Here is a 26,155-nt window from a genome sequence, read left to right as displayed (position 1 = left end):
CATTTGAGATGAAAAGGTATATTCTAAATAAATAAATAACAGATTGGTGCATACTATAAGACCTTTCCCGCACTACTAGTTTTCTCTGCATATAGCAAATTCTGAATAGTGAGGCACTTGAGAAAAGAAAGCATGATGTATAATAAATTCTGAATTATGTCTTCAAAGTTACAATGTGTCAGATGAAGTCAATGAAAACTGCTAAGAGAGATATACTGTATTTACTCATGTACTTGGAGAACCGCCTCTCCCCATATAATCCGCCCCGCACACTCAGATCCGCTGGGAAGCATTTGTTGACAGTCCCAGATTCTAAACATGCCACAACATCGCATAGAGCCTATTCCATCTCGGCTCCTTTGCTCTGGAACGCGCTTTCCAGTGAGCTCCGCTCGGCCACCACCCTTGAGCGGTTCAGGAAGGAATTAAAAACCTTTCTGTTCCAAACAGCTTTCCCCTAATTTTTTTTCCTTTGTAGCCTCCTTCCTCCCCCTCACCATTATTAACTTTGTTGTAAACATCTTATGCTAGTTGGATATTGTTATTGTTATTTTAATGCATAATTGTGGTTGTGTATTGTGTTTTTTACCCTGTAACTGTTATTATTGTAGCCCGCCTTGATCTATGAAAGGCGGGCTATAAATAAATATTTTATTATTATTATTATTATTATTATTTATGTATAAGTCTAGAAATGTTGGTCAAAAAATCAACACAAAAAATCTAGGTGGATTTATCTACAAGTCAGTGTAAGTACTGTACCTTAACTCTTATCAAAATAGAAACCATCCCCTTCCTGAGTTGAGTGATGAAAGGTGAGATCGTAGTCCATCCCAGGAAAACCTAAAAGAATTACTGACCCCGTCTACTCTCTCCACTGTGGCATTTCTTTGGGGCTTTTTGATTGTCTGGGTGTGAAAATAGCAGCATTCTTTGACATCAGTTTCCTTTGTTTTGTCATTTACATCCTTTGGTACATGCCCCTAAATTTACCCTTAACCTATCCACAGGATATATTAATAATTTCAGCACCAAGACTTGTCCTTGATTTAAACACAAGGTAAACTTATAGTCGAACATATATGGTAATCAGTGTCTTCTAAGTATCAAGATGCATATAATTCAGTCTGTGAACATAAAGCTATGGATGTGTGCATCATACTTAATGAATGACAGGACACAAGCATGTGTATATGACATTTGGGGGGAAAGTACATTGGGGAAAAACAATTTGGATCATGCTTTTCTTGTTGAATCAATCCTTCAAAAGGTGCTGAGCCAAAATACTGAGTACACAATTTTAACCCCCCCCCCCCCCGCTCAGTGCAGCGTCTAGATGTTATAGGATTCCTCTAAAGCTTAGATGATCAGTGTCCCACCTGCCCATTCTTCCCTTTAGCACAGGTAGTGCACAACTTCAGTCAAGAAGGGGCACAAATAGATAATACTCCATTCCACTGTTCTCCTATAACTCACATAAACTGATCCAAAAAAGAGGGGTGCTGGATGGGGATATGGAAGCATGTTAGAAACACTTTGGAGTAGATGGGAGTGCAAGAAGAAGGGAAATCATCTTTCAGCTCATATTATTTAAAACAAAGGTCTTCCGTAATATATATTGATGGAGCTGTAACAGACTTTTCAAGCTTGAAGAAAAAAGAAAAATATTAAAATGTCCTTCTCTACCAAGGAGAAGTGCCTGAACCTTTTTAAAGGGAGGAACTGCTGGTACAGTTTGTGTTCTCCAAATGTTTCTTCACTAATTAGGCCTAAAGTGAATCTAATTAATACATTAAAAAAAACACAACCTCCAAGAAATATATCATTTAGAGAGAGAGAGAAAAAAAAGCACTAGCTATCTGGGGGGCAGAAATGCCTTAAACAAACTAATCACAATGCAGTTACTATCAATTTATTTTTAGATTTCAGCAAAACACAACCTGCTCTTTCACAGCCTAGAACATCTGATGAGACTGGCATATCAGACTCCAAAACAGGTATATCATAGTCACCCTGTAATTACAAACTTTGAACTACTTGCCTCAGAGTAGCTTCACTCTGTGCTTTTTTGCTAGGTCCAGCTAAAGTAGACCTGTTGAATCAGTTATACTCACATAAATGTTGACTTAACATTAAACAGTGCATTCAGTGAATCTGCTTTAGGTAGGACTAATAACATTAATGTAGACAACTGTTTTAAAGCAGTACAGAAATTATATGATTTTTAAACTAAAGAAAAACAAGGGCTTGTTTGATCCTTCACAAAAGTTATAATTTGGATTTTAACCACCTTTTCCCCAAACATTATGAACATGATCTAACCAATATTATATTGTTTTTAATCCCATTTATGTCATTAACATGTAAATACTTCAGTTCTGCCTCTTCTTTTATATCTAAAGTGGCCAGATCCCAGAGACTGGCCCAGAGTTTCCAAATTTCATGGGTTATCTCCAGGCAGGAAACAAGAATGTAAATTCTTCAGTTTTGGTGGCCTTAGCTCTGGGCAAGAGGAAAGGATTATTATTATTATTATTATTATTATTATTATTATTATTATTAAAGTTTATTTCTACAACGATCTAAAGCTTGGACAGTGCTTTACATAGTAAACAACAATAAAAGTAAAAGCTGCCAAATGGTGTACAATCTAAAAAAATATAGCTGCTTATCTAGTAGAACAGCAGCTTGCTACAATTTACAGACCTCAACTAATCTGCTGCAACTTCCAAAGACTCTCCAGGGGGATCTATAAATGTACTTAGGGCCTGAACAGACTGGCGATAAATGCTGGCCTGAGGGCAAAGTCGGGGCGTGGTGTTTACATGGTGCATGCCCCAACGCTGCCCTGATGCTGCCATTGCATCATGCACCCGACTGCATGGTGGGCAGCATCACAGTGCTCCTTTGGTGCTGCGTCCAGATGATGCAGTGCCAAAAGGAGCATCAGAAGATGCTTGTTGCGGCTCCTTTTTGTGCACAAGAAATGCCAGATCGGGGCCATGGCATGTAGTTGCTGTGGCTCCAATCTGCCCCTGAAAGGGGCAGCAGCAGGCCACTCCAAAGGGGCAGTTTGTTCAGCCCCTTAGTTAGCTTCCTTCTTACCTTCTAGTTATTGTGACATCGGAACCCACAATCCACTCTGCAGCAATCCTCTGGCTAGAAGCAAGTAGGTTAGATGAAATAAAATAGATTATATTAAATTTGGTTAAGATTACTGTTTTAATTCCAAACAGGAAACAGCATGTGTATGTTTTTTGAATGACATTCTGTGAGCAACTGTTGTTGGACTTAATGCAGAACTGATAACATCATCAGAGACTGCCTCTAGGTTTCACGTTTTGGCCTGGAAACCTTACAGCTTGGGACAATCCTGAATTGGCAACCTTATTTATATCTCTCCTTGACAGTCACCTTTTCTTAATGGCATCTGGTTTATCCTCATAATCCTTATTCTGTGCTGTAATACTTATCTGAACTGTAACTATATCGTAAGGAGTAATAGTTCCTTTGCTGGAACAATGGATTCTAACTACAGGGAAAGAGATTTGACCTAAACCTAGGAAGAATTATCTGACAGTAAGAGCTGTTTAACAGTGGAATGTGCTGCCTCAATGTGTAACAACAGCAAGAACTGCACTATTAAAAGCAATGAAGTAAACCAGTGGAACTCAAAAGTATTGTATTTGTTTTTAGTACATAGGGGTGAAACAGGCAGCTGGGACTGCAGGGACCGCATGGCAGGCTCCAAAAGTAGGCCACCGCCACTGGACCCAAACTTTGCTGCTAGAAGCTGGATTATCCCTGCTCCTTTTTGCTTCTCTTTTAAAGCAATACACCTCCAATGTGGCTAGCAATCACTTCTTTATTCCTGTGTGTTCAGAGCCACAGACAACCTGCAGTAGTATCTTTTCTAATGACAATGTTACAGATGCTGTTATATACGAGATCCTTAACAGTGTGTGATTCAGTCAGATTACTTCATCTATATTGCCCACTGAACTAGTAAGCTAAACGCAATTACCTAATCAAGGTGGACATGGGGGGGTTCTGCAGAAAAAATAGTTTTTCTCATGTAAAAACTTTACAAATTTCAGGGTAACTCTTTTTTGTTGTCAACATTTCTTCTAACAGTAACAAATGAACCCACACCGGAGTATTTCACACCTAAAACAACTAAACCTCTTGACTGGCCAAAGTCAACCCTGGGTAATGTTGTTTTTCACTGTGAATGGTCATACATTTCATTTTTCATTAGAAACTATTTTCTTTCCACTTCTTCATAACATTATCATTTCTCCAGAACATTCTCACCATCTTTCATTACTGATCCTTATCATATTTCTATCAAGTCTCTAGACTTTTTTAGATTCATAGCTCATACCTATACATTTCATTTCAGTTATCGAAGTTGCATGAATCATCTTTTTGTTATCCGTCACTCTTCACAATATTTTATCCATATCTGTCTTTGAGGAAAACTGACATATCTGTGGAATATTGTTTAAGATCAGTGTAACCTACTTCACAACTCCATCACTTTCATCAATTGACTGGTCCATTCCATTTGGAATGCTGTCATTGTCATTACAAGCCTGCTGCATGTTCTATGAATTTAAAGATATCTTGAATGAATTCTGAAGAATATTAAATTTAACCTTGATTCTTTTCAGCACCATCTGAAACAGCATTTATTCCTTTAAAATGGAAACCTTCTGACATGCCAGAAGGAAGACATGTGAAACCTGGTAATTAAATATGCAAGTTTATGAATACAGATGGAACAATAAAATAATTACATTGTTTATTATAAACAGCCTTTTGCAACCTCAGTATGATTAACTCATTCACTTCATTTATAGCTGTTTGTCCTTTGAGAATCTCAGGAACTAAAAAAGTATTTTACATTGAATATAGAATTCTTCTGGAAAGGAGCCACAGCATATGTTGTGCATCATTGTGTCTTTTCGAACTACGCTGTGATGGGTGTTTGTGTGTGCCTCACTTTCCTTTTGGTCTTTTTGTTTTTTTGCCACAAAGGAGGACTCTGATGTCATGCAAGAGAAATAAAATTGTCTGTGTTTATGCTGACATGATTATCATGAGTTTCATTACCACAACCTAATATTTCCATTTTCATGTTAAATACTTATGTGTTATCAGTAAAAACAAAATGTCTCACTTCTTGAAAAAATAACTTGCAGTTATATGTCTTTTTTCTGTTCATTGTTTGAATTCTTTTATTTTTGTAGCCCCTAATCCTCCATCTTTGAAGCAGAATACACCTAAAACATCCAGGATTATTGAAAAATTAACAACTACTCCAGGAGGTACATCATAGTACTTGTAAACTTCATTATTCTCCTGTCTAAAAGTTTTAGTCTTCATTAGTAATTAGGCTCTTCTTTATTTTTAGATAGACGTTCTTCCTAATACAAAAACCATTGTAAATATCAAAAGGTGGCTTTCTGTCACATGGTCCAGGAGCTTTGTTATTAGTCACTTGAACAAGAACCTCTAGAAATTCATTATAATATTCATATTTACCTTCATACACCCCATTCAGATGAGAGAACATATTACAGCAAGCCATGGATTTGTGAACTCCCTTCTTTCTTCCTCACTTGTACACAAAGCGAGAAAATCTCAAATTCAATGTCGGTTTGGAACAAGCTCCATTTCCCTTTTTAAAATCAAATATAGGGAAGTGGCTCCTCTGGAACATTGAACAACTTCATTAAAATAATCCTCTAGGCTATTACTTAATTGGTTCCTTGCCAATATGACTGAACTCTACATACTGCCTAATTAACAATGCACTTATTCCTATGACCATTTGTTATTTTAAGGTTGTTAGAATTTGTTAAGAAATAGAGGGGTCTCCCCCTGCTGTAAAATACAATAAGACAGAAGGGCCTCAGGAGAAGGATTAGGGTTGGATAAAATAAATCAGTGGCATTGTACTGGGGTGAACTGTAATAAACCACTTAGTACTTAGTCCATTTTTGCCCATATAATTCTAGGCACTTGGATAAATAAATGGAAAGTTTTGCTACCATTTTCTTCTCCATCGCCTTCCCCCCTACCCCTACCCCATATTGCTTTTCAGACACTTATTAAGTGGATCACAAACCTTACGTTTAGGAGTTACTAATTTGGACCTAAAAATATATAGTCAGACCAATGACCACCACCCCTGCCTGGGTCTCTCTTTTAAAAAAAAAAACTTTATAAATTTTTTAAATGTAAAAATGATTATTTAACAAGCACAACAAAGCAAGCAACTCAGATTATTAACTTCAATCAGAATGAATCTGTCTCTTTAATGATCAATTAAAAAATTAATGTTAAGGCTTAACATTCTAAGCTCCATTTTGAGATTGTCAATTGCTCCAGTTTTTAGCCCTGGAGCACGGCTTTGGTCCAGTTTCTGTCTGCTTTGGAAGCATGTATCATCTAAATGCCCAGTCTGCAAAGCAGTTGGAAACCACTTGTGGGTGGAGCCACCAGCCCAGGGGGCGGAAGACCCCCCAAGTGGGTCCATGGTACCTGAAGTTACCTCAAACAAAACACTCCCAAGAGGCTGGGCAAGATGCTGTAACTGGTGCACTCTTTAATCAACCAAACTAATCCAACCAAAACATAAAGCACAAGTCCTCCAACCAGGGAAGTCTCTGAAAGGACGCCAGTTACTTCACTGGTCCCTTAACACACCGTCCGATAGTGTGTATTTCCGCCTCCTTGTTACCACTCTGTGGAGGCTGAATCTCGCCAAGGTCGGAAGGCTTGCTCCGCTTGCTCTCTTCCGGCCTGGTCGTCCGCTTGCTCCCGGCTCTCCTGACGGCATAGCCTTACTCTATTCTCCCACCAGGGAACTTCAGCCTCCAACACTCCCCTGCGTCCAATCTCAGGGTTGTATGGCTCACCTCTGGGAATACCTTCCCACCATGGGCTTGCAGGTCAGGCAATATGTGGGGGTTCCACGCGTCTCAGACTTAAGCCAGCCAGACGCTGAGGCAAAGGGAGCCCTCCAGACTCATGTGCAGCCCCTTTCTCTTTCCCTCGTCTGCGTGCCTCCCCATATCCCCATCTTCTGTGTTCTCTCCTTCCCCCCTGTCCACGCCTTGCCCTCCTCTTTAAGGGTTTCTCCTGCCCCCTCCCCCTTCCCCAGGATGGGGCTCGTCTCTTCTCCCTTGGCTCTCAGCTGTTTCCATTCCACCCTTGCTTCCCCGTCCTCCTCTCCTGGGTTCGGGTGCCCCTCCTCTTTCCGCCCAGCCCACTCAACCCTCCCTGCCTTCTCCAACTCTTTACACCACTTTATTTGGTCTGTCTGTTCCATCCCAAGGTCAACACACTAAAAAATTTAAGTTCGTAAAGTTTGTAGAGATCACTGTGGTTTGAATAACCATTTTCTGTATTCATATAAAATAGAAAACTGTTGTTTGTTCCAAACCATATACAGAAGTTTTAATCCTTCATGTGCAAACAGAGAAAGATGGGAACACATACACCTGAGAGCCCATGTGACACATTGCCATCACAACAAACCATACTTTACTTTCCACTTCTGAATTTGTCAATTTGTATGTTAATTTTTGCGTTGAGATTTAAGTTTAGTATCCTGAAAATTTTGAGGCAGTGCTTCTAAGAAAATGTACCTACTTTAATATTTTAGTATATAAAATACTATAGCTTTTTTTAAAAAAAATCACACAACATATTTATTGCAGAAAAAAAATATTTTTGTAAATGTCACAATGAGAGTTTTTGCTAAGCTTTATTTCTGTTATTGTACAAACAGCACAATGTAATTGATCAGCAAAATATTATCAGACCTTATCAATTTTATGTCTTATGCATTCATATATATATGCATTTATATCATGATTATAGCAGTTTATAACATTTCTTATATGTCATATTAATAATCTTTATGTTCCTTAAAACAATTTAGTAGTGTGCTTTCTAAAAGCACCTTATTGGAAAGCAAACAAAAAGGACTTTAAAAGATTTTGTTTTACCATTGTTAGAGATTTTTATAAAATGTTTTGCTTCACCTCCACTGTAGCTCATATACTGCAATTCTAATTTTCTAATGGAAAAAAGACAATAGGAAGCTACATCTATAATACATATTGTCTTTCAGCTCCAGTGGAAACAAAATTTGTTGCTTCTGTACCTCAACCTTCTGTCCAACCCAAAATACCAGATATTAAACATGGTAACTACAAATCATGTCAAGGATTATAATCATCATTCTAAGCATGCATTTTATTAGGTTAACCTAAATAAAAGAAGCTATATTATTTCTCTGAATAAATGTAAAACTATTTAGGTGGATGGAGAGGGGTCTACTTTTTTGTGTATTAGCTGTAATATTTACAACATCTTTTGATGAAACCATTTCTAGAAAAATCAGGGGGGAAACAGTCAGAAAGAAACTAATTTTTAGTTACTTTTTCTTAACAAGTAGTCATTTACTGAGCCTGGGCAATGTAAATGGATCTCTTTTTATTAATCTTTTATGTAGAAATATCTAATTCTCACATGATATATATTTTTTTTCCTTTTCCATTGGCAGAAAAAGAACATCAGTGGGAAACCACTACAGATAATATGATTAAAACCATTGAATTTCCAAGAACAACAGAGGGTAAATAATAATTAGATTTACATAAAGGAGGGGGAATAATAGTCAAACATATATGTACTTACGTTCATCAACTCCATCAGTGGCCAATCAGTGACAGATAGCCACATTGCATGAAGGGATAGTGACAGTTGAATACAATGTAGAGGCCTCTGGGTCTTCTAAGGATAGAATCAGTTCTCTCTGCCTAAAAAGCATAGTATACTGTGCATTAGAGTAGAATCTCTCATACTATTAATTTGATTTATATTTACACTTTCTTAAAAGCTTTCCTTACATCATTGTGTTCATTTTTCATCATTTTTATCTGAAGGGAATGACAATTACAGCCCTTCTGAAGGTTATTAACATAACATTTTTAGCTTCTGGAAAAAGCTTGAGCTATTTCTTGAAAATTTCCTAATAATTTGGGGAAAACTTCAGAAATATTTTCTTTGCATTTGTTTGCTCTTTTTTTTTGATGCTCTTCCTAGCTGTTGCTCTTTGGTGTCATTAAAAAAACTGTATTCTTCTTTGGATGGTTGGGAATGTGACTAGGACTTTTTTTTCAACCTCATGTTACAAGGAATCAAATGTCTCCTTAAGGCAACCAGTTCTCTCTCTCCATCTGGCAGTTGAGATACTAGTCTGGTGACTGGACACATCTCCACCCTTTACCCTCACCCATGAGTTGAAATAACTACATATTGACCTGTTTGGTGCATCAAGAAGCTTTTAGTTGGATGCTGGAACTGCCCTTGTGCTGCTAACAGACTGGCCAATTCCACTCTCCCTCTGAAAATTTTCAGCCTATGGGGCACACACACGCACACACACACACACACGAAATTGTGTACCCCTCTATAGTTAAATAGAACTTTGGCCAAAAAAAAAAAACCCCTATTTCTATTATGCTTTTTTCATGTAATCCTGCAGATGCTTTTCTAAAAGGAATTCTTACTGGAATTGGGGAAAAGTAGTCTGAGGAAAAAGCATATATGAGATTTTATTGCATGAATTCTTTTTCTCAAGTGGCAGCCCCTCTGTATCCTTAGGAAATTATGTTTGATTTCCATGAACGTTCCAAAAAGTACTTTGCTAAATGGTTGGTTGGTGGAGTCAAACATTTAAAGAGACAAATTCCACAGAACTTGCACAAGCCTGCTGTGGAAATGGAGCAGTTGTTTTTTAAAAAATCTTGATCACTATTTGCTGTCTATTTAAAATATTTGTATGCAGGTTTGGAATTAGCTGTGAAGGAGATACTATTGAATGGTTCCCATTCATTTTAAGAGGCTTATAGGAGCAGCTCTCAGTGGGTTGTGCTGTTTATGTCTTTTTAGTACCAGCTAATGTTGTCTTGAACACGTACAAATGACATTTTCACTTTTATTCCTTTCAGTTTCCAGTAAAACAAAAATCCCTGTTTCCAAGCCCCAAATCATTCCCCATCTGGAACAGCCAAAGATTGTGCCGGGTAATTGCTGTGTACTTTCCTATAACTGTTTTGTTCCACAGCATGTCTCAACCTCTCTTCTGGCTTATTTGAAGATGCATTTCATAAAAACTGAGCATATGTTGGTCACATGTATTATTTTTCTTTTGTAATCATAGAACACAATATAGTATTATACATAACCACTAACTTTTTGAAGCCTAATTTCTGTGATTAAAAACAGCTTTTAAACATCATTTCAGATTTCACATCAAAACCCATGTTTCTTTTAGAACCTCACTGAAAATAAAGAATTTGATAGATTGCATTTGATAGATAGCTCAGTCATAAGTATGAAATTCTTGAAAGAGTTTTAAAAGAAAACAGAAAATCAAGATAAAGTAACATTTTAGTTGCATTTATCAGTACTGTTCTAATTATGTGCATTTTCTGTCTTAAGAAAATTCTATCTTAAGAAACATTTGCTTTCAAACTAGCCAAACTAAAGAGCTAAACTGAACTGTATGATGTTTATCCTCTTCCTAATATTGTTTATACCTGAATTTGTTAAGTCTTAATAAGTTGGAAGATAAACATTTTAAATAAGAAATAGACCATTTCCTTAGTCTGCAAGGCCACAGACACTTACACAAGCTTCTGGAGTGCAGCCTTTCCTATATCTTCTACCAGATAGCTTGGTCAAGGAAGAACTCCATCACCATTTATATCCTTTGCCACATAACTTGGTCAGAGGAAAATGCTTGGTGAACAAGTGTGAAACTAAGAAACTCATGAAGCCTGTGCTAGGCTTCAAAAAACACAAGAGACACTTGGGCGCATTATAGACGGGCCTAAGCGGCGCCATCGTCGCGCCATGAATACGCGTGAGGGGCGGCGCTTCCGGATGCACCTTGCCCCTCGCACATATTCCGTACGTCAAGATGGTGGCGGCCTATACAGATGGGTGCGGCCATCTTGACGTAACGGATGCTGTGCCGGAAGAGACATTGCGAGTGCGCGCTTTGGCACTTGCGACATCTCTTCCGGGTTGCCGGAAGGAGCGCGATTTTCACGCTCCTTTTTTACAGCGCGGGGGAGTCGCGCAGTTTGACTGCAGCGGCTTCCCTGCGCTTCAACCGGCAGTGGCCCAAGACTGCCCCTTTTGGGCAGTCTGTAACGAGCCATAGTATCCAAACTGGTTTAGGATGGGGCTAAAAGGGTGCAGCTGTAGTCAAAGAACCAATAGTTGTCTCTCCATGCTTTAAAATGAATATGGGGCACATGGCACCAAATAATCTTTGATGCAGATGGTTAATTTTAATTTTTGTTTTAAAGTGTTTGTTGCCTTTACATGTGAATAGAGGGACAAGCATTTGGTGTTCTAGCCCAGTAAGGCCAATATGTTTGATGACACAGTGCAAAAGAACTGCTGCTTTTGAGCAAAGCTTTAACCACTGGCCAAAACTGGTCAGCGCCGGTGCGTAACAAGGTGGTGAGTTCGAGCCAGAGGTGAAGAGCTACAACTCCCATCATCCCTGACAAACTCTCCAAGCCTTCTCACTCTTGCTTCCACAGAAGTCTTCACCCTTCTTCAGGATCCAGCTGGCTCTTGTAGCTTCACCCAAGACACCAGACAACTCAGTAGTCTTATATAAAAGATCTACTATGTACAGCTCCAAAGCTATCCAACACTACTACCCACACAATACATTGGGATTCATAGCCATTATTATAGTCCTTGGAAAACAACACCCACTCTTGTCAGTTTCCACCCAGTGGGCGTGTACAACCATTTTCATTGGCTCTCTCGGTTTAACCCACAATTAATTATTTCATCATCTCACCTTGACCACTTTAACAACTCTCAGGTGTGTTCAATTATCCACTTTACACTTCTGTCCTTGGCATTTAGGACTTGTTAACTACATTACCTTCTACACCTGTGTAGCTTCTAATTGCTTCTGCTGAGTCACCCTGACTCTCACATACATGTTTTATTTCATTCACTGTATATCCCATGTTGCTTTTTCCTTAACAGGAAAGGCCAGACCAGGGCTCAGCATGTAGCTGCTGCAGCCCCAATCTGGTGCTGAAAAGGGCAGCTGTAGTCTGGCCCTTAGGGGCGGTCTGTTCAGTCTCTTCGTTCCTTTAAAGTCTGGAGAACATCTCAGAATAGATTTACCAGGTCCTTTACATAGAATTCAACTGCCACTGAATTAGATTAGCTGGTTTTATCTTTGCAATCAGTCACCATGTCTCCTTGTGCTTGCTATGTGCACAGTTTCACAAAGCAAAAAGATACTAGTTTTGCACAGAAACAACTTCAACTGTTTTACACAGAACCAGATTCTTCTCCGTTAGTTTCACAAAGAGGGGAAAAAACACTTGTTTTGCTACACAACTTATATGTTAGACAAACTGAGGAAACTATGGCCCGATACAGACAGGCAAAAGGTGATGTCCTGGGGCTGATTTAAGGGCTCGGAAGAACGGAGCATCCCCACACACCCGAGCCCTACCCCGCTCTCCCAGTGCCATTTTGTTGTGCATGCCTTCAGACAGTGCATGCGTCAATGATGTGTATTGTTCACCGTGTCCAAATGGCGCAGCGCACAACGGACATCACCATGCCACTCCAGGGCACTAATGGTGTCTTGGTAGTGGCAGAAAAAGGAGCTGAGTTTTGTATCTCCTTTTTCTGAATGCATTGTTGCTGCGATGTGCGGTCACTATGGCAATGATGCGAGGGGATAAAGGGGTGGCCTCTGTCTGCCCCTTCCCCCCCCCCCCCTCTGTCCAGCCCCTATGATAAAAAAAAAGAAAAGATTTTTTTGAAGGGACTACAGAATACTTACTAATAGTCTCATTGGGCAAGAATAACCAGATCTGTATAAAATCTTGAGAGCAATGTGATTTTTTTTCCCTTGTGACTTTCTCAGTGTGTGTGCCTTCAAATTGCCTGTTCGTTTATGGTGACTCCATGAATTTTCTAGGGTTTTCAGAGACAAGGAATCCTTAGAGGTTGTTTTGCTAGTTCTTTCTCCTGAAATACAGCTGAAATTAGCTCAGATCTTTGCAGTTCTGCTAGATTTTCTATCTATCCTAATTGTTTTCATTCTGTCATTTTTGTCAGTATTTCTAACTTTGATCTGAAAGTTTTTGTAGGTTTTTTTGTTTTTTTGTTTTTTGTTTTTTTGTTTTTTTTTTTAGTGTTCATTAGGTTTATGCCCTCTTAAATGTGCTTATAGTGCTGTTTGCAATATTGGGACCACTGAACCATTAGTGCCTGAAAAACTCAGGGACTTTACCAGTTTAGAGAGAATTTGACCTGCTCAGCATATAAAGCACTAATTCCCAATTACTCAAGTCTCTACTCCATTGTCTGTAGAAGAGCCTACCAGTTCCATGCCCCATGTTCAGCAGAACCTTTTTCACACTGTTAGTTTGATGCTGAATGAGCACAAATACTGATACCATTTATACAGTTTTCATCTTTTTATTCATAGCCTTTAAGGGAGGAAAGTCACTGGTATCTCCTTTGGAGAAACCGAGAAGCCATTCAGGAAATAACTAATTAAAATGGCCCAATATTTGCAATTTAGTTTCAAGCTAGAAGAAGCACCAGTTGTTGGGCCTATTTTCTCATTGATCTATTTCCATTTATTGTGCATGTACTCTTGTCACTGCTGGAGGCTGGGAGAAACCTTCCTACTTTGCACTATATTTGTTATGTTAGGGGCTCAATGGATGGCCCCTAAGGGGCGGCTGCGTACCACCTTTTTCCTCACTGGATTGGGGCCGCAGCAACTGCATGCAGTGTTCCTGATCTGGCCTTTCTGTTGTGCAAAAAGAAGCCACAAAAAGCAGCTCCTTTTCACACTACTAAGGTTGATATTTGTTAAGCATGTCTGTGATGCACAAAGGTCGTAATGAAGAAAGATTGCTTACCTATAACTATGTCTTTCTGAGTGGCCATCTAGGCATGCAGACACAACTCATCCTTTCTCCTGGCATCAGCACATAAGTGATTTTAATGTTCCATTCCAGACACCAGAAGTGATGTCTGAACACAGGCAGAAGAGAGAAAGAGTGGGGATACCCATAAAATAATCACTAGCTTTAGAATGTTTTGGAAAGATGCTTTGTGTAATTACAAACTCATGTGTGCTGATACCCTGATGACTACTCAAAGAATCACAGTTAGAGTTTTTGGTACCATGGATCACAGCCTTTGCTTCTATCCTTAAGGTACTTTTTTCCCTCTACAGTGATTGTATTGTAATAACCTTTTTGGAGTCAGGCTGTTTGCTTCTATCTATAAAATATGATACATTCTGTGGTTCTTTGTTTGTTGAATAATTCAACAATTTGATAGTCTAGAGATGCTCTGAAGTTTTAGAGAAGTGCAAACCTTTCTTCAAATACATCTGTGAAATTGTCAGCAAATATGCATTTGATTTTGAAAGTGGATTAAAACCCTGCTGTCAGCACAGCCCACTCTCAAAGTGGGCTGAACACCCACAGGCAGTCCACAACATGCAGCATCAAGCCACACTGTGCAGCATTTTTTTTTTTTACATACCATTGCACAAACACACTGTCTGCAACCTCCTATTACCTCCCTCTTCCTGCCCAGGTGCCATTCCATTGGACACCAGCCCATATGATTGGCCACACAGTAGTAAGTGTGATGCTCCGCTTGTATAGGGCACTGGTGCAGCAGAGTGCCCAGTGTTACATTGCCTAAGCACAATCGCGGATGCTTCCCATACATGCCCTCTTCACCTTATGCCCTCTGTTGGACTATCTGGTTTGTGTATGTTGTAACACATTGGCCATCTATTGTGTTGTGTTGTGTTGGCCATCACATTTTTGCTTTGCTTCAGTCCTATACTGGCATCGGGCTATTTATGTGACAATAAAATGATGCACATTTTCTACCTTGAGTCAGAGTATCCCAGCTTCTTTTTTGCTCTGGTTTTTAGCCCAGGAGCAAGGCTTTGTTTCTCTTTCCATATGGTTTTGCCTTGTGCATTGTCTAAATGCTGGCATTGGGGCAGAGTGGGTGCATAGTGACTGCATACCGCACACCCCAACCCCACCTCCATGCTGGCATGATGATGCATGCTCCACCGCACAGTTGAAGATATCACACTGTGTCCTTGGTTGGAGAAGAGCTGCGGCAGCGGTGGCTAGTGAGCCTTTTGCACCATGGAACTGCTGGGTTGGGGGCCTGGCGTGCATTTGCTGCATCCCCAACCCAGCACTATCAGGGGCAGCACAGAGCTGCCTCTTAGGAGAAGTCTGTTTAGCCCCTCAGTCTTCTAAAATGTATTTGCAGCTGTTGTTTTATTTAAATCATATTTGCATTTGTAAGCCTATATCTGATTCGCTGAGAGTGACATACCTCAGACTAAACAATTTTCTTATAAAACATGAGAGATAATATATGCTGAAATATATTGACTTGCTTAAGGTCATTATGCACACAATGCAGCTGAGTGAAAATCTGAATCTGGATATTCCCAATCCAAATTCAACAATATAGGACAATGATAGTACAATGCCTAATTATCCTTCTGATAATCAATCTAAAAATATATGCCATTAAAACAGAATATGCAGTACATTCTTAAAATTGTTGTTATGTGCCTTCAAGTCATTTCTGACTTATAGCAACTGTAAGGTGAAGCTATCACGAGTTTTCTTGACAAGACTTGTTCAGAGGCGGTCTACTGTTGTCTTCCTCTGAAGCTGAGTGTGTGACTTGCCCAAAGCCACTCAGTGAGTTTTCACATTTGAGCAGGGATTCAAATCCTAGTCTCCCAGAGTCCTAGTGTAACACTCAAACCACTACACCATGCTGGCCTCGTATTCTTAAATATTGGATCTGAAATCCTGAACTCTAAGATTTTCCTTTCTCTGTCTCAAAATGATATCCTTTACTCCAGCAGTTACCAGCAAAATGATTCCAGTTCCTGCCACAACTAAGATTTCTGATACTGTTGGACTTCCAGTGGCAACAATGGGTAATATATTTTAGTTCAATTAATTGTCACCATCCTGGGTTTTCTCATAATTTATCAATAGAAGAATAGCAAGAACCTTTAACATACTGCATTCTGTGGCACCGTATTCATTTTAATAATGCTTCTAGCCCGTAATATATTGGAATTAGTCTACGCTAATGTATTCCAGTGGTGATAATAATATTGATACTGATGAGTTTTATTTCCAATATACTACCTTCAAATGTGAAACTGTATAATAGGTTGTCCTTACTGTTCCCAGATCTCTCACAGCTGTCTTCTGTAACATTTTCATGTACACCTGTGTTACAGTTTGAATATGCAACTTATGTTATGTATGCTACAAGTGATGCATAGTGTAGACATTTGTGGCACACAGAGATGAGAGCATGAACCTGTATTTGATACAGTTAGGCCTATACTTCAGTCTGTCTCTTCACTGCTATCTGCTTCCCAGTTCAGTAGCCTAGGAGAAAAAATACACCAAGGTGGATATGAGAGGATTCTATGATATAAGATATATACTAGACTTTAGACTTAATTTGTTGGAACATTTATCTGAACATTTGGTCACCTTTGCACTAAAACCAATCATAGAATTCCCACTGAGAAGAGAATAATTCAAACCAAAGTATTAGAAAGGACTGGCACTTCTTATTATAGTTTAACTTAGTTTCACTGCTCATAATTATTGTAGACACATCTAGTTAGCATCTGGATCTCTAGTCCCAGTCTTCTTCATAAATTGTTCCAACTCCTGCCTGCCTGCTTTCATAATACCTTCACTCATTGCCAAAAAAAAAAAAAGCTGTTAGGTAGATCAGCTATGAAAATTTGAAAGCATTATACATTAAATTAGTTAAATTAGTTTTATTATCAAAATAAACAGTGCCAAGATACTCTGTTTCCTTGTATTTCTGTTTTTCTGTTAAATTCATACGCAACCTTTGGGGAGTGGTGGGTGGGTAAAAAACTTAAGTAGCATAAAAGCAAAATAGAAAAAGGATCCAGAATCCAGAAATCTCCTATAATTAGGTTAAAATGTTGATGGTTTGATTCAGCTGCTTATTCAAACTATACAAATGACTGTGGAGTGGAGTGGAGTTAAACAGATGATATGCCTCAGAAAGTATAAGTGGGCTTTGTAATGTACTGAGTCCTGTTGTTCAAAAGCCAGCCACGCCAAAAAATCAGGAGAAGGGTTTCCATTGCAAGAAATAGTCCAGCTTTTGAAAGATCTAGTAGATGAACTGTTTTGGCTTTGTTCTCAGCAAAGCCTGCCTCAGAAAGGTCTCTGAATGTAGGACTCAATATGGAAAATTTCATATGAGATATTGCATGTCCCTTTCAGTGAAATTAACTTGAAAGGGAAAAAGGAAAAGCAGGGGAGGCTGAATGTTTGCTCAGCATACTCAAAAGGCATGGATAGCAGCTGGAACCCAAGCCTCCCTTGAATGGTCTGGAATTAAACTGCGGGACTGAAATTATAAGAACAAAAGTAGATGGAGTAGGCAACCAAAGTTGAAGTGGGTTTCCTCATGTTCTCTGTTTCATTTAAGAGTAGAGCCCTTATCCTCACTCTGCCAACTGTAATATCTGCAATTCTCAGATGGAGGCTGAAGTCACTTTCTTGATTATTTTCATCATATTCTTCCCCATTTTCTGTTTTCCTAGTTAATTCCTCTGTTAATGTGGGTTATGTCTAGGGCTAATGGCCAGATTATGATGACAAAGGGAATCGATATTTTTTGCTGAGGACATGTTGTTTTCATACACTATGATCTGTAGACCATTTAACTTGAGCTATTAGTTTTAAATAATGTGGTTCTATTGACTTCAGTAACACTGCATCAATATACAGTTAGTACATTATTTTGGCCTGTTGCAGACTGCCAAAATAAAGCTGCTTCGGGTCTCTTTGGAGGTATGCTGTTTAAATGATGCATGCATCCTAAGAATCCAGAAGCTGCACCAAAGCTGCACTCCAGTGCTTAGGAATGGAGTGTGGCTTTGGCACGACCTCCGGACTCTTAGGACCCATGTATCATTTAAATAGCATACCTCCAAAGAGACCCGAAGCAGCTTTATTTTGGCAGTCTGTAACAGGCCTTTGTTAGGATATCAACTGTTGTTTTTGTTGTTTTTTGTTGTTGTTGTTGATCCACAAGTGATCCTTAATATATTTAACCAGTGATTTCTCTAATACTCAATATTAATAACATTCCACAGTTTATCTTTTTTTCCCCTGATACTATGCTGAAGTCAGGTCTCCAGCAATTTATTATTTTCTGCTTTCAGATTATTATTGCTTCCATACAGATTATGTGAGTGTGTTTCACTGTCAATATAGTATGAATTAATTCTGGACTGGCTCTTTTTTCAGCTTCTTACAAATCAAGCTTTATTCCTTCTAAATCTAAAGAACCTGATTATACCATGGCAGAAGTACGCGATAGCAAACCTGGTAGAGTAACATTTTTAAAATGTGTTTTAGTTATTTGTGCTAAATAATCTCTTAACAATGCCATAGTTAAGCAACACTCTGTGTTTAACAAATATTAAGTGCATAACTTGATGATTTAAAAATATGCATAGGTTCCAGATAGATTTTCCTATGATGGCCTGTGCAGATGTCCTGAGTTTATTTTGTTGTTATGCAGTTTAGGACACTTTAGTCATGTTAGAAATATAAATTGTTCTATTCTAGTGGTTCCCTGTGGAGATTCAGATTTGCACATGAAACTGGAAGCACAGGAACTGCTCAGAACAAATTAGATGGAAACTAAATGAAACAGGGGATTCAGTTTTTCCCTTTTTCACAATTAATAGCAGGATGAGAGCAATTTCTTTAGGACTATGGTGAGGAGGCATAATTCTTTCCTTTGCCATAGCAGACCTGATAAACACTGATGCTCTGAAGCTCCCATTGCTGCCAATTGCTACTGGGAGCGATTACCTTCTATAGATAATAGCAGCAGCTTGGAGGGGGGATAACATTGAGAGTTTAGAGTGGGAGGAACATAGCTTTTACAGTCCTTTTTATTAACCATGATAAATGGGGGGGGGGGGTGAGCTGTTATTGGTTGTTAAAATTAAAAGATGCGCTAGAAAGTGACACATTCAGCATCATATCTAATTTGGTATTTAGTTCCTTTTAGTTGGAAGGGCCAGCTATATCAGTAACTGCATTGTCTGCATACTGTGGCCTTGGTATTGTAGTTGGGAGGCCTTCTTTTGTGGGATCTTTATGGCTTGGATCCTAGATATTGTAGCGCAGAGGAAGGCACAGAAAAGGCCTGCCAAAATGTTTAAGGGCATGGAGGCAGCTCCCCATGGGGAAATCTCAAACAATATTTGGAGCTTTTTTTATTTTACAAAAATGGGGAATGAAATAGATTATGGTTGAGTGGTAGAGTGTTTAAAGTATATGCATTCTGTATAAACTTTGCATGGTACGGACAATGTGGATAGGGAGTTTTTCATCTTCTCTATTAGTATAAGAATAGTACCTGAAGAGATCCCACTAAGTTAAATGATGAGAGATTTGGCCCGACAAAATGGAGGAATTTCACACAGTTCAAAGGCAGCCTATTGTTACCACTAACAATGGCCCATTCCGCACGGGCATAAAGTACGTCCCCAAGACGTACTAGGGTTAGGAAAGGGTGTGCTTTATGCACGCCCCTAACCCTTGTACATCCTGGGGATGCACAAAATGGCGGCGCCCATTCTACACAGCTGCCGGAAGCTTGATGTTGCGGAAGCTTACCGTCCACACGTCACACGGTGCAAATGATGTCGCGAGTATGCCATTGGTGCCTCACGACATCATTAGTGCGCCACAATAAGAAGTGCCATTTTGGGGCTTCTTTTTTGCGGTGAGGAGGAGCTGTGTGGTTTGGCCACTGGGGCTCCTCCACGCCGCAAATGATGGCGCCAGCAGACCACTGATTTCAGGCGGTCTGTAACGCGCCAATGGTTACTAATTTAGACCACTTTAATGGCTGACCAGACAAATTCTTGAAAGATATGGCTATCAATAGTTATTAATCATGATGACTATACATTGCCTCCACCATCAAGGATATATCCCTCTCAGTGTCAGTTGCAGTAGAATATTAACAGGAGAATGTTATTGTACATGTATGGCTTCTAGGTTTCCCATAAGATTCTGATTGGCCATTATGAGAAGAGAATTTGCACTAGATAGGTCTTTGACTTGACCCTGAAGGGCTCTACTTATTTTCTTAACTGTTCTGCCATTCAGCCACAATCAAGTACTGACTTTAGGCATATACTTGGGCTTGAACATGTCCAGTGAAACTTTTTCCCCTCTCCCATTTCATGAAAATCTCTCATATCATTATCACACTTGAATTTTAGACATACGACACAGGAGATTATCAGACAGGGGACAGTAGTGAAGCCCATCTTTATCCCATCCATGACAGCGATTGCATGAAAGATTTTCACTCTTGATGTGCTGATCCTGTCATAAACCCATCAGTGAAGTGGAACTGTATTAATGGGTCCTTATGTTAAAGCAAAATGAAGGGCAAGGATGGGACAATTCCACTTCACTGACAGGACAAAGACAGAATCAGCATGATGTCATCTGAAAGTCTTTCACATGATTGCTGTCAGTGTGCTTTCCGGATGGGACAATGACAAGATCAGCACAATGTCATCTGAAATTCCTTTCCGCGATCATGTGGGAAGGACTAGTCAAAGATGGGAAAGGGACAAGACAAAGATGTCCCATCCCCTGTCTGGTAATCTCCATCGAGAACTATGCCATATTTTAAGAAGTACAAATTCAACACCCATTTGGGCATGTGGAACTAATCTCTCAATGCTCTTATTCTGGACCTAACAACACACTTGAACACACTTGGTAGGAAGCAAAGGCCTGTTAAAGACAAAAGAACATACTTCAAAATAAATGATCATAAAAATAAACAATCTTTAATGTGAGCAGAATTTGAGTTATATTCTACAGCAGTGAATATAAAAGTGTCCTTCAAGTTACAGATGTTTGAATGATTTGGTTCTTTCCCCCCCAGATTCAGCTGAAGCAGATAATTTTTCTTTTAAAGCACCTACAACAGCAGAACTCCCATTTACTGATTCTGGTAATTATGAGATTTTGCAAATGGCTCTGATAAAGCCTTCTGTGATGTGCTGGTTGTTACACTGTGCTGCTGGTGGGATACAGTGGGAATTTGGAAAAAGCAGGAACAGCAACCTAGAGATAGAGGAGTTCTTACCAATGTAAGCATTCTAGCCTTGTGCATTTTTGGTATACAGTTAGCAGTGTCCTATGTGTGAATAATATAAATATAAATATACCCTGTGATCCCCCTTAAAAAGCTAAGATCAGTGCACACGCACTTGTGTGTGCCCTTAAATTTTATCCTCACAACAACTCTAAAAAGTAAATTAGATTGAATGCTAGTGACATTACCAAGGCTATTAACTAGGCTTCCAGCATGAATGAAAATTTAAATCAAGGTCTCACTGGTTCATTTTCAACTCCACATCACAGACCTGAATAAAACTGTGACCCATGAATGAATGCAGTCTGCTAGCTAGGAAAACACCATGCTACACTGTTTAAGTGCTATTTTACTACTATGGCTGTCTCCTGTGAAATCCTGGGATTTGAAATTTAGGGAAGAGCTTTTAAGCCTCACTAGACTACAAACCCCAAAATGCCACAGTAGGCAACTATAGCAGTAAAAGTAGAACAATAACAGTATAACCAACCACAGGTTCAATAAATCTCCCTGGTTAATCTGTGCTGAGGTTAGCATAAAAGGGAGGTGTTAGCCTGTGTCTGGCAATGCTTGGTGTGTGGTCTGTGTTCAGCCTGGTAGGTGAGAAGTAGGGATGTAAGGAACATTCTCAATATTTTCATCCTCAACAAGAAATGGTGTCTGGAAAAACTCATTAAACAAATCCTGGATTAAAAGAACTCATTAAAACAAGTGCTTTGACAGTCACCAGTAGGAAAAAAAGGGATTGTGTAAATATCTTCAATTTTATGTAGAATCAAAACATTTAAGGTTTATAGGTAGATCTCATTGATTTTGTTTACACATTTTAAACAAAGCTATGGTATGAATGCAAATGCATTTCAGTTTTACTTGAATTAGGCATATTTCTGTATAAAAGCTAGAGTAGTTGGGAAACAGTACCTTATTTATAGCAGAAGAGATTGTTCTTGCATCCTGACTTGGGGCAAGACAGACAACCCCTTTGTAGCAACTTCCTGGTGGCTTGAGGGTGTTCATTTAGATGACACACACCCCCAAGCTGCCAGAAGCCAGCATGAAGCCACCCACTTGACCGCACAGTGGGCAGCTTTGCAGTGCTCTGGCAGCATGGTGTTTAGATGCCACACTCCACAAGAGCACCGCAAAACTGCAGTTGTGGTGGAAAAGACAGCATTTGGCCAGCTCAAAAAGAAGCAGCTTTCTGCTGCTTTTTTTGTGCTGGCAAATGCAGCCCCAACCCAGCATTCAAACAGGCAACACCTTTAGGCCTGTCTGTTTCAGCCCTTGCATCAGCAGAAAGATTAAAATACAGTTTTATTTCATTGAATTACATAATGTATTTATTGAGTCACAGGTATTCATATACAACTGTCATTTTTCTAAAAACCCATTAGACATATTTTTGCAATAGTCCTATAAGTGCAACTCAAGCCTGAACCAAGCAAGGCTGTTCAGGTCATTTTAATTTCTGTATTCTAGCCTTGTAAATTCTAAGTATAGTACTGTGAATCACAACATATAAACTGACAAAGTACAACAAATCATATTTGTTACACACAATGTTAACACTTATCACAGATTTTTCAGCCCTGTCTCCAAAATTAGTATCCTCAACATGTGAGGAGGATGAGTGGGCACAGGTGTGCTATTTCAGTCCCCCTTCCCATTTTCATTGCCCCTCATATGCAGCTGATAACCATCTGCAGTAGCGAAACTCCTCTTCTTTTGGAGTCTCTCCATGAACTTTAGAATCCTTGAACAAGGATTATAAATCACACTGAGAACCTTCACAAAGCTGTCTGCTTCAGATATCTTCTACAGATAGAGAGGGGGTGAAAAAAGTGGAGTGGTGAATGAAAGAGCACACTTGTAACCACTCTTCATCCTTACTTATAGAAGATACTAATTTTGAAACACCTGAACAGAGCTGCTATTTATAAATGTAGCACATAATAGGTACAACATGTTTCAGAACCTGCTTTAATACTAAAAAATGCTGCTTTACATTCCTACCAAGCTAGTTCTGAGCATGACATTTCAGACCATGATAATATAATGTCATTATATTATGAGCAATCCTATTCTAGTGTCGGAGCATAAAACTAGTGTAGACATGGCTTATAGTTAATAGTTTAAACTGTTAATCCTTTTAATACAGGATGTCCAAAAATGATATTTACAATTTCAATTATAGATAAAATTGAAATTGTAAAGATCATTTTCAGATACCCTGTATTTACAAATGTACTTGAAAAATCAATGAGGGATTGGATTGAGAAACAGAACCAGTCATATTCAGATCAAGATTATTAAGCAGAATGTATACCCAAGGAGATGAATAACAAAACTAGAACAGAGAAGGCATTTAAAAAAATCTAACCTGCCTTTCTCAATGTCAAAATCCATGAGCCATTATTTCATCAGTACAGGTAATTCCCACAAGGATTCAGAGTACAACTGTTTGATGCTGTTATATTCATAGTTGCCATGGTCAATTTCTCACTTGGGTGGCTAACCTTCTGGTGATGATCCTCTCTGTTTTTAGCCATTATAGTTTCTATATTCCAGACTTGCAAGGGCTAAATGTAGTACTGTGGGCAGGGTCTGTACTTGAACATTTGCCACCCCTCTGTTTTACCCTAGCAGTATATCTTTTGAGGTTCAAGTGTCACTTGATGTAACAATGAGGCAGTACAGCAGGACTTTCTGGAGACTCCAGAAATTGTTATTATAGATTTTAATTGTATTTTTCTAGAGTGAATGCAGAAAAATAAGAAGCCTTGGTGGTACAGTGGCTAAATGCCTGTACTGTAAGCCACAAGGGTGTGAGTTTGATCCCAGCAGCTCCAAGGTCCACTCAGCCTTGCATCCAGCTGTAGGTTGCTAAAATGAGTACCCAGCTTGTTTGGGGGCAGTTAGGTTACACACTGTAAACTGTTTAGAGGGTGCTTAGTTCACTGAAAAATGGTATAGAAATGTACTTGCTATTGCTATATTTGAAAATACAATAAAATTGTACAATAAACTAACTGAATGCAATTATTCATACAGCCATGCAAAAGTCTTCTGTGAAATAGTGAACCTTAGAGAATTTAGGGGAGGGGGGTGTACTTCCTGACTATGACAAAATATTGTATTAAATTTTTGAGAGTTAACTGATTCTTAGCCTTTTTATCAAACCTACCTTTAAAACAGCAGCGTTTCATTTTGTTTTTCATTTAACATAGTAGTAAAGTTCATTAAGTAGGGTATTCCTCATTTTAATAGTTCCCTTTTTCTCTGGTACAGTCTTGGAACCTGTTACGTTTAACAATGAACTTCCAATAGTAGGTAATGTTGTTTTCGTGGTGCACTGACTGATCTTCCTGTTCTACTTTCTTGTCTCAGAAGCCCTTTTCTATTTTCCATTTTCTCCTTCTGCAAGATCATCTAACACCATCCATTTTTCCCCCATTAAAATTCATCCTCTCTCTAGGTATGCTGATCATTTAACCATTTTGTTTATTTTACCTTCACAGTATTGCTTTTTCTTTCTGTCACTTCTGAAAGCAGCTGGAGGTAGCCACATTACACTGCAATCAAGTCATCAGTGTTTGTGATTCACATTACTTTTTTTAAAGCTGAGTTCCAGAAATTGTCACAAATTTCATAATTTACCTAAACTAATCTTTTTGCTTGTATTTAAGGCAACTTTTCCTTCTGAAGTTTTTATGTATGTCTATCTTTGTATATCCACAGCATGCTCTTGTTTCTTCACCTTCACCTCCAGATCTGAATGCAAGCTTATAGAAGAAATCTTAACTTTTCTGGACTGTCTTTTCTCTCTTTCAGGTCCAAAAGTGAAAGAACATGTTTCCAAGCCCAAAACAACAATTGGCCCTCATGTGCTACACACTAAGCCTGGTAAATTTTCCAAATTACCACATATAATTTTTATCTGAGTTTGATACATATTTGGTGTGTGTGTGTGTGTGTTTGTGATGTCAATAAAGTTTCATGAGTGGAGTCTTGCCTTCAGTAATGTTGTTTTGTTCACCTGAAAGACAGTTATACATGTGTTAGTATGTTGTGGATTATACATCAGGATGGAAAGGATATTTGCCATTTCAGGTTGAGTATCCTTTTCCTAAAATCCAAAATCCAAAACTTTTTTCATGGGTGGCTGAGATAGTGACACTTTTGTTTTCTGTTGATTCGGTGTACACAAATTCTGTTCCATGCACAAAATATTTTTAAAATATTGTAAAAGAAACCTTCAGGCTATTTGTATAAGATGTATATGAAACATAAATGATGTTTGTGTTTAGACTCAGGTCCCTTCTCCAAGAGATCTCATTATATATCTGAAAATATTCAAAAATCCAAGTAAAATCTGAAATCAGAAACACTTCCAATCTTAAGCATTTTGGATAAGGGTTAGTCAACCTATATTGGTTTTCTGGCCAAAGCATGGGTTTCCCAACAGTTGGGAAACCCAGTTGGGAAGAATAATGCAGTGTTGAGAAACTAGTGCAGTTTTCACTCAGTATTCACAAATCCCAAAGTATTGCACCAAGATAGAGAGGCTGGATCCTGTGTTATGGGTTAAATGGCATGACCACAACTTTAATTCACCAAACATTAGTAAATATATTCAAGTATAATTACTCCTTTTAGCAAACAATGCACAGCAAAAGTAGGAAGGGACACTGAGCCCAGTGGTTTTCAGACCTATACATGACCCAGCAGGGCATTAAATAACAAAATTGTGGTAAGCATCTGGCAAAGCTTGCCATATTTGCCAATC

At 38.8% G+C, this 26,155-nt stretch overlaps 1 protein-coding gene across 2 annotated transcripts in view; it reads left to right on the top strand.

Annotated features, from left to right (window-relative positions):
* The window catches only part of LOC121927096 (ABI family member 3 binding protein), a 168,986-nt gene that overhangs the window by 84,659 nt on the left and 58,172 nt on the right, over positions 1–26,155 (top strand). Inside the window, exons 15-17 of one of the 2 annotated variants that reach the window (XM_042460647.1) lie at positions 1,923–1,997; positions 4,135–4,209; positions 25,201–25,272. In XM_042460647.1, coding sequence (XP_042316581.1) covers positions 1,923–1,997; positions 4,135–4,209; positions 25,201–25,272 — 222 coding nt within the window. The remainder of the gene's footprint in view (positions 1–1,922; positions 1,998–4,134; positions 4,210–25,200; positions 25,273–26,155) is intronic. The other variant, XM_042460648.1, reaches the window with a different exon arrangement.

This window comes from Sceloporus undulatus, chromosome 3 (assembly GCF_019175285.1).
Source record: "Sceloporus undulatus isolate JIND9_A2432 ecotype Alabama chromosome 3, SceUnd_v1.1, whole genome shotgun sequence".
Taxonomy (NCBI): domain Eukaryota; kingdom Metazoa; phylum Chordata; class Lepidosauria; order Squamata; family Phrynosomatidae; genus Sceloporus; species Sceloporus undulatus.
The sequence above is the reverse complement of the archived record's forward strand: the minus strand, read 5'-3'. Positions and strand labels throughout refer to the sequence as shown.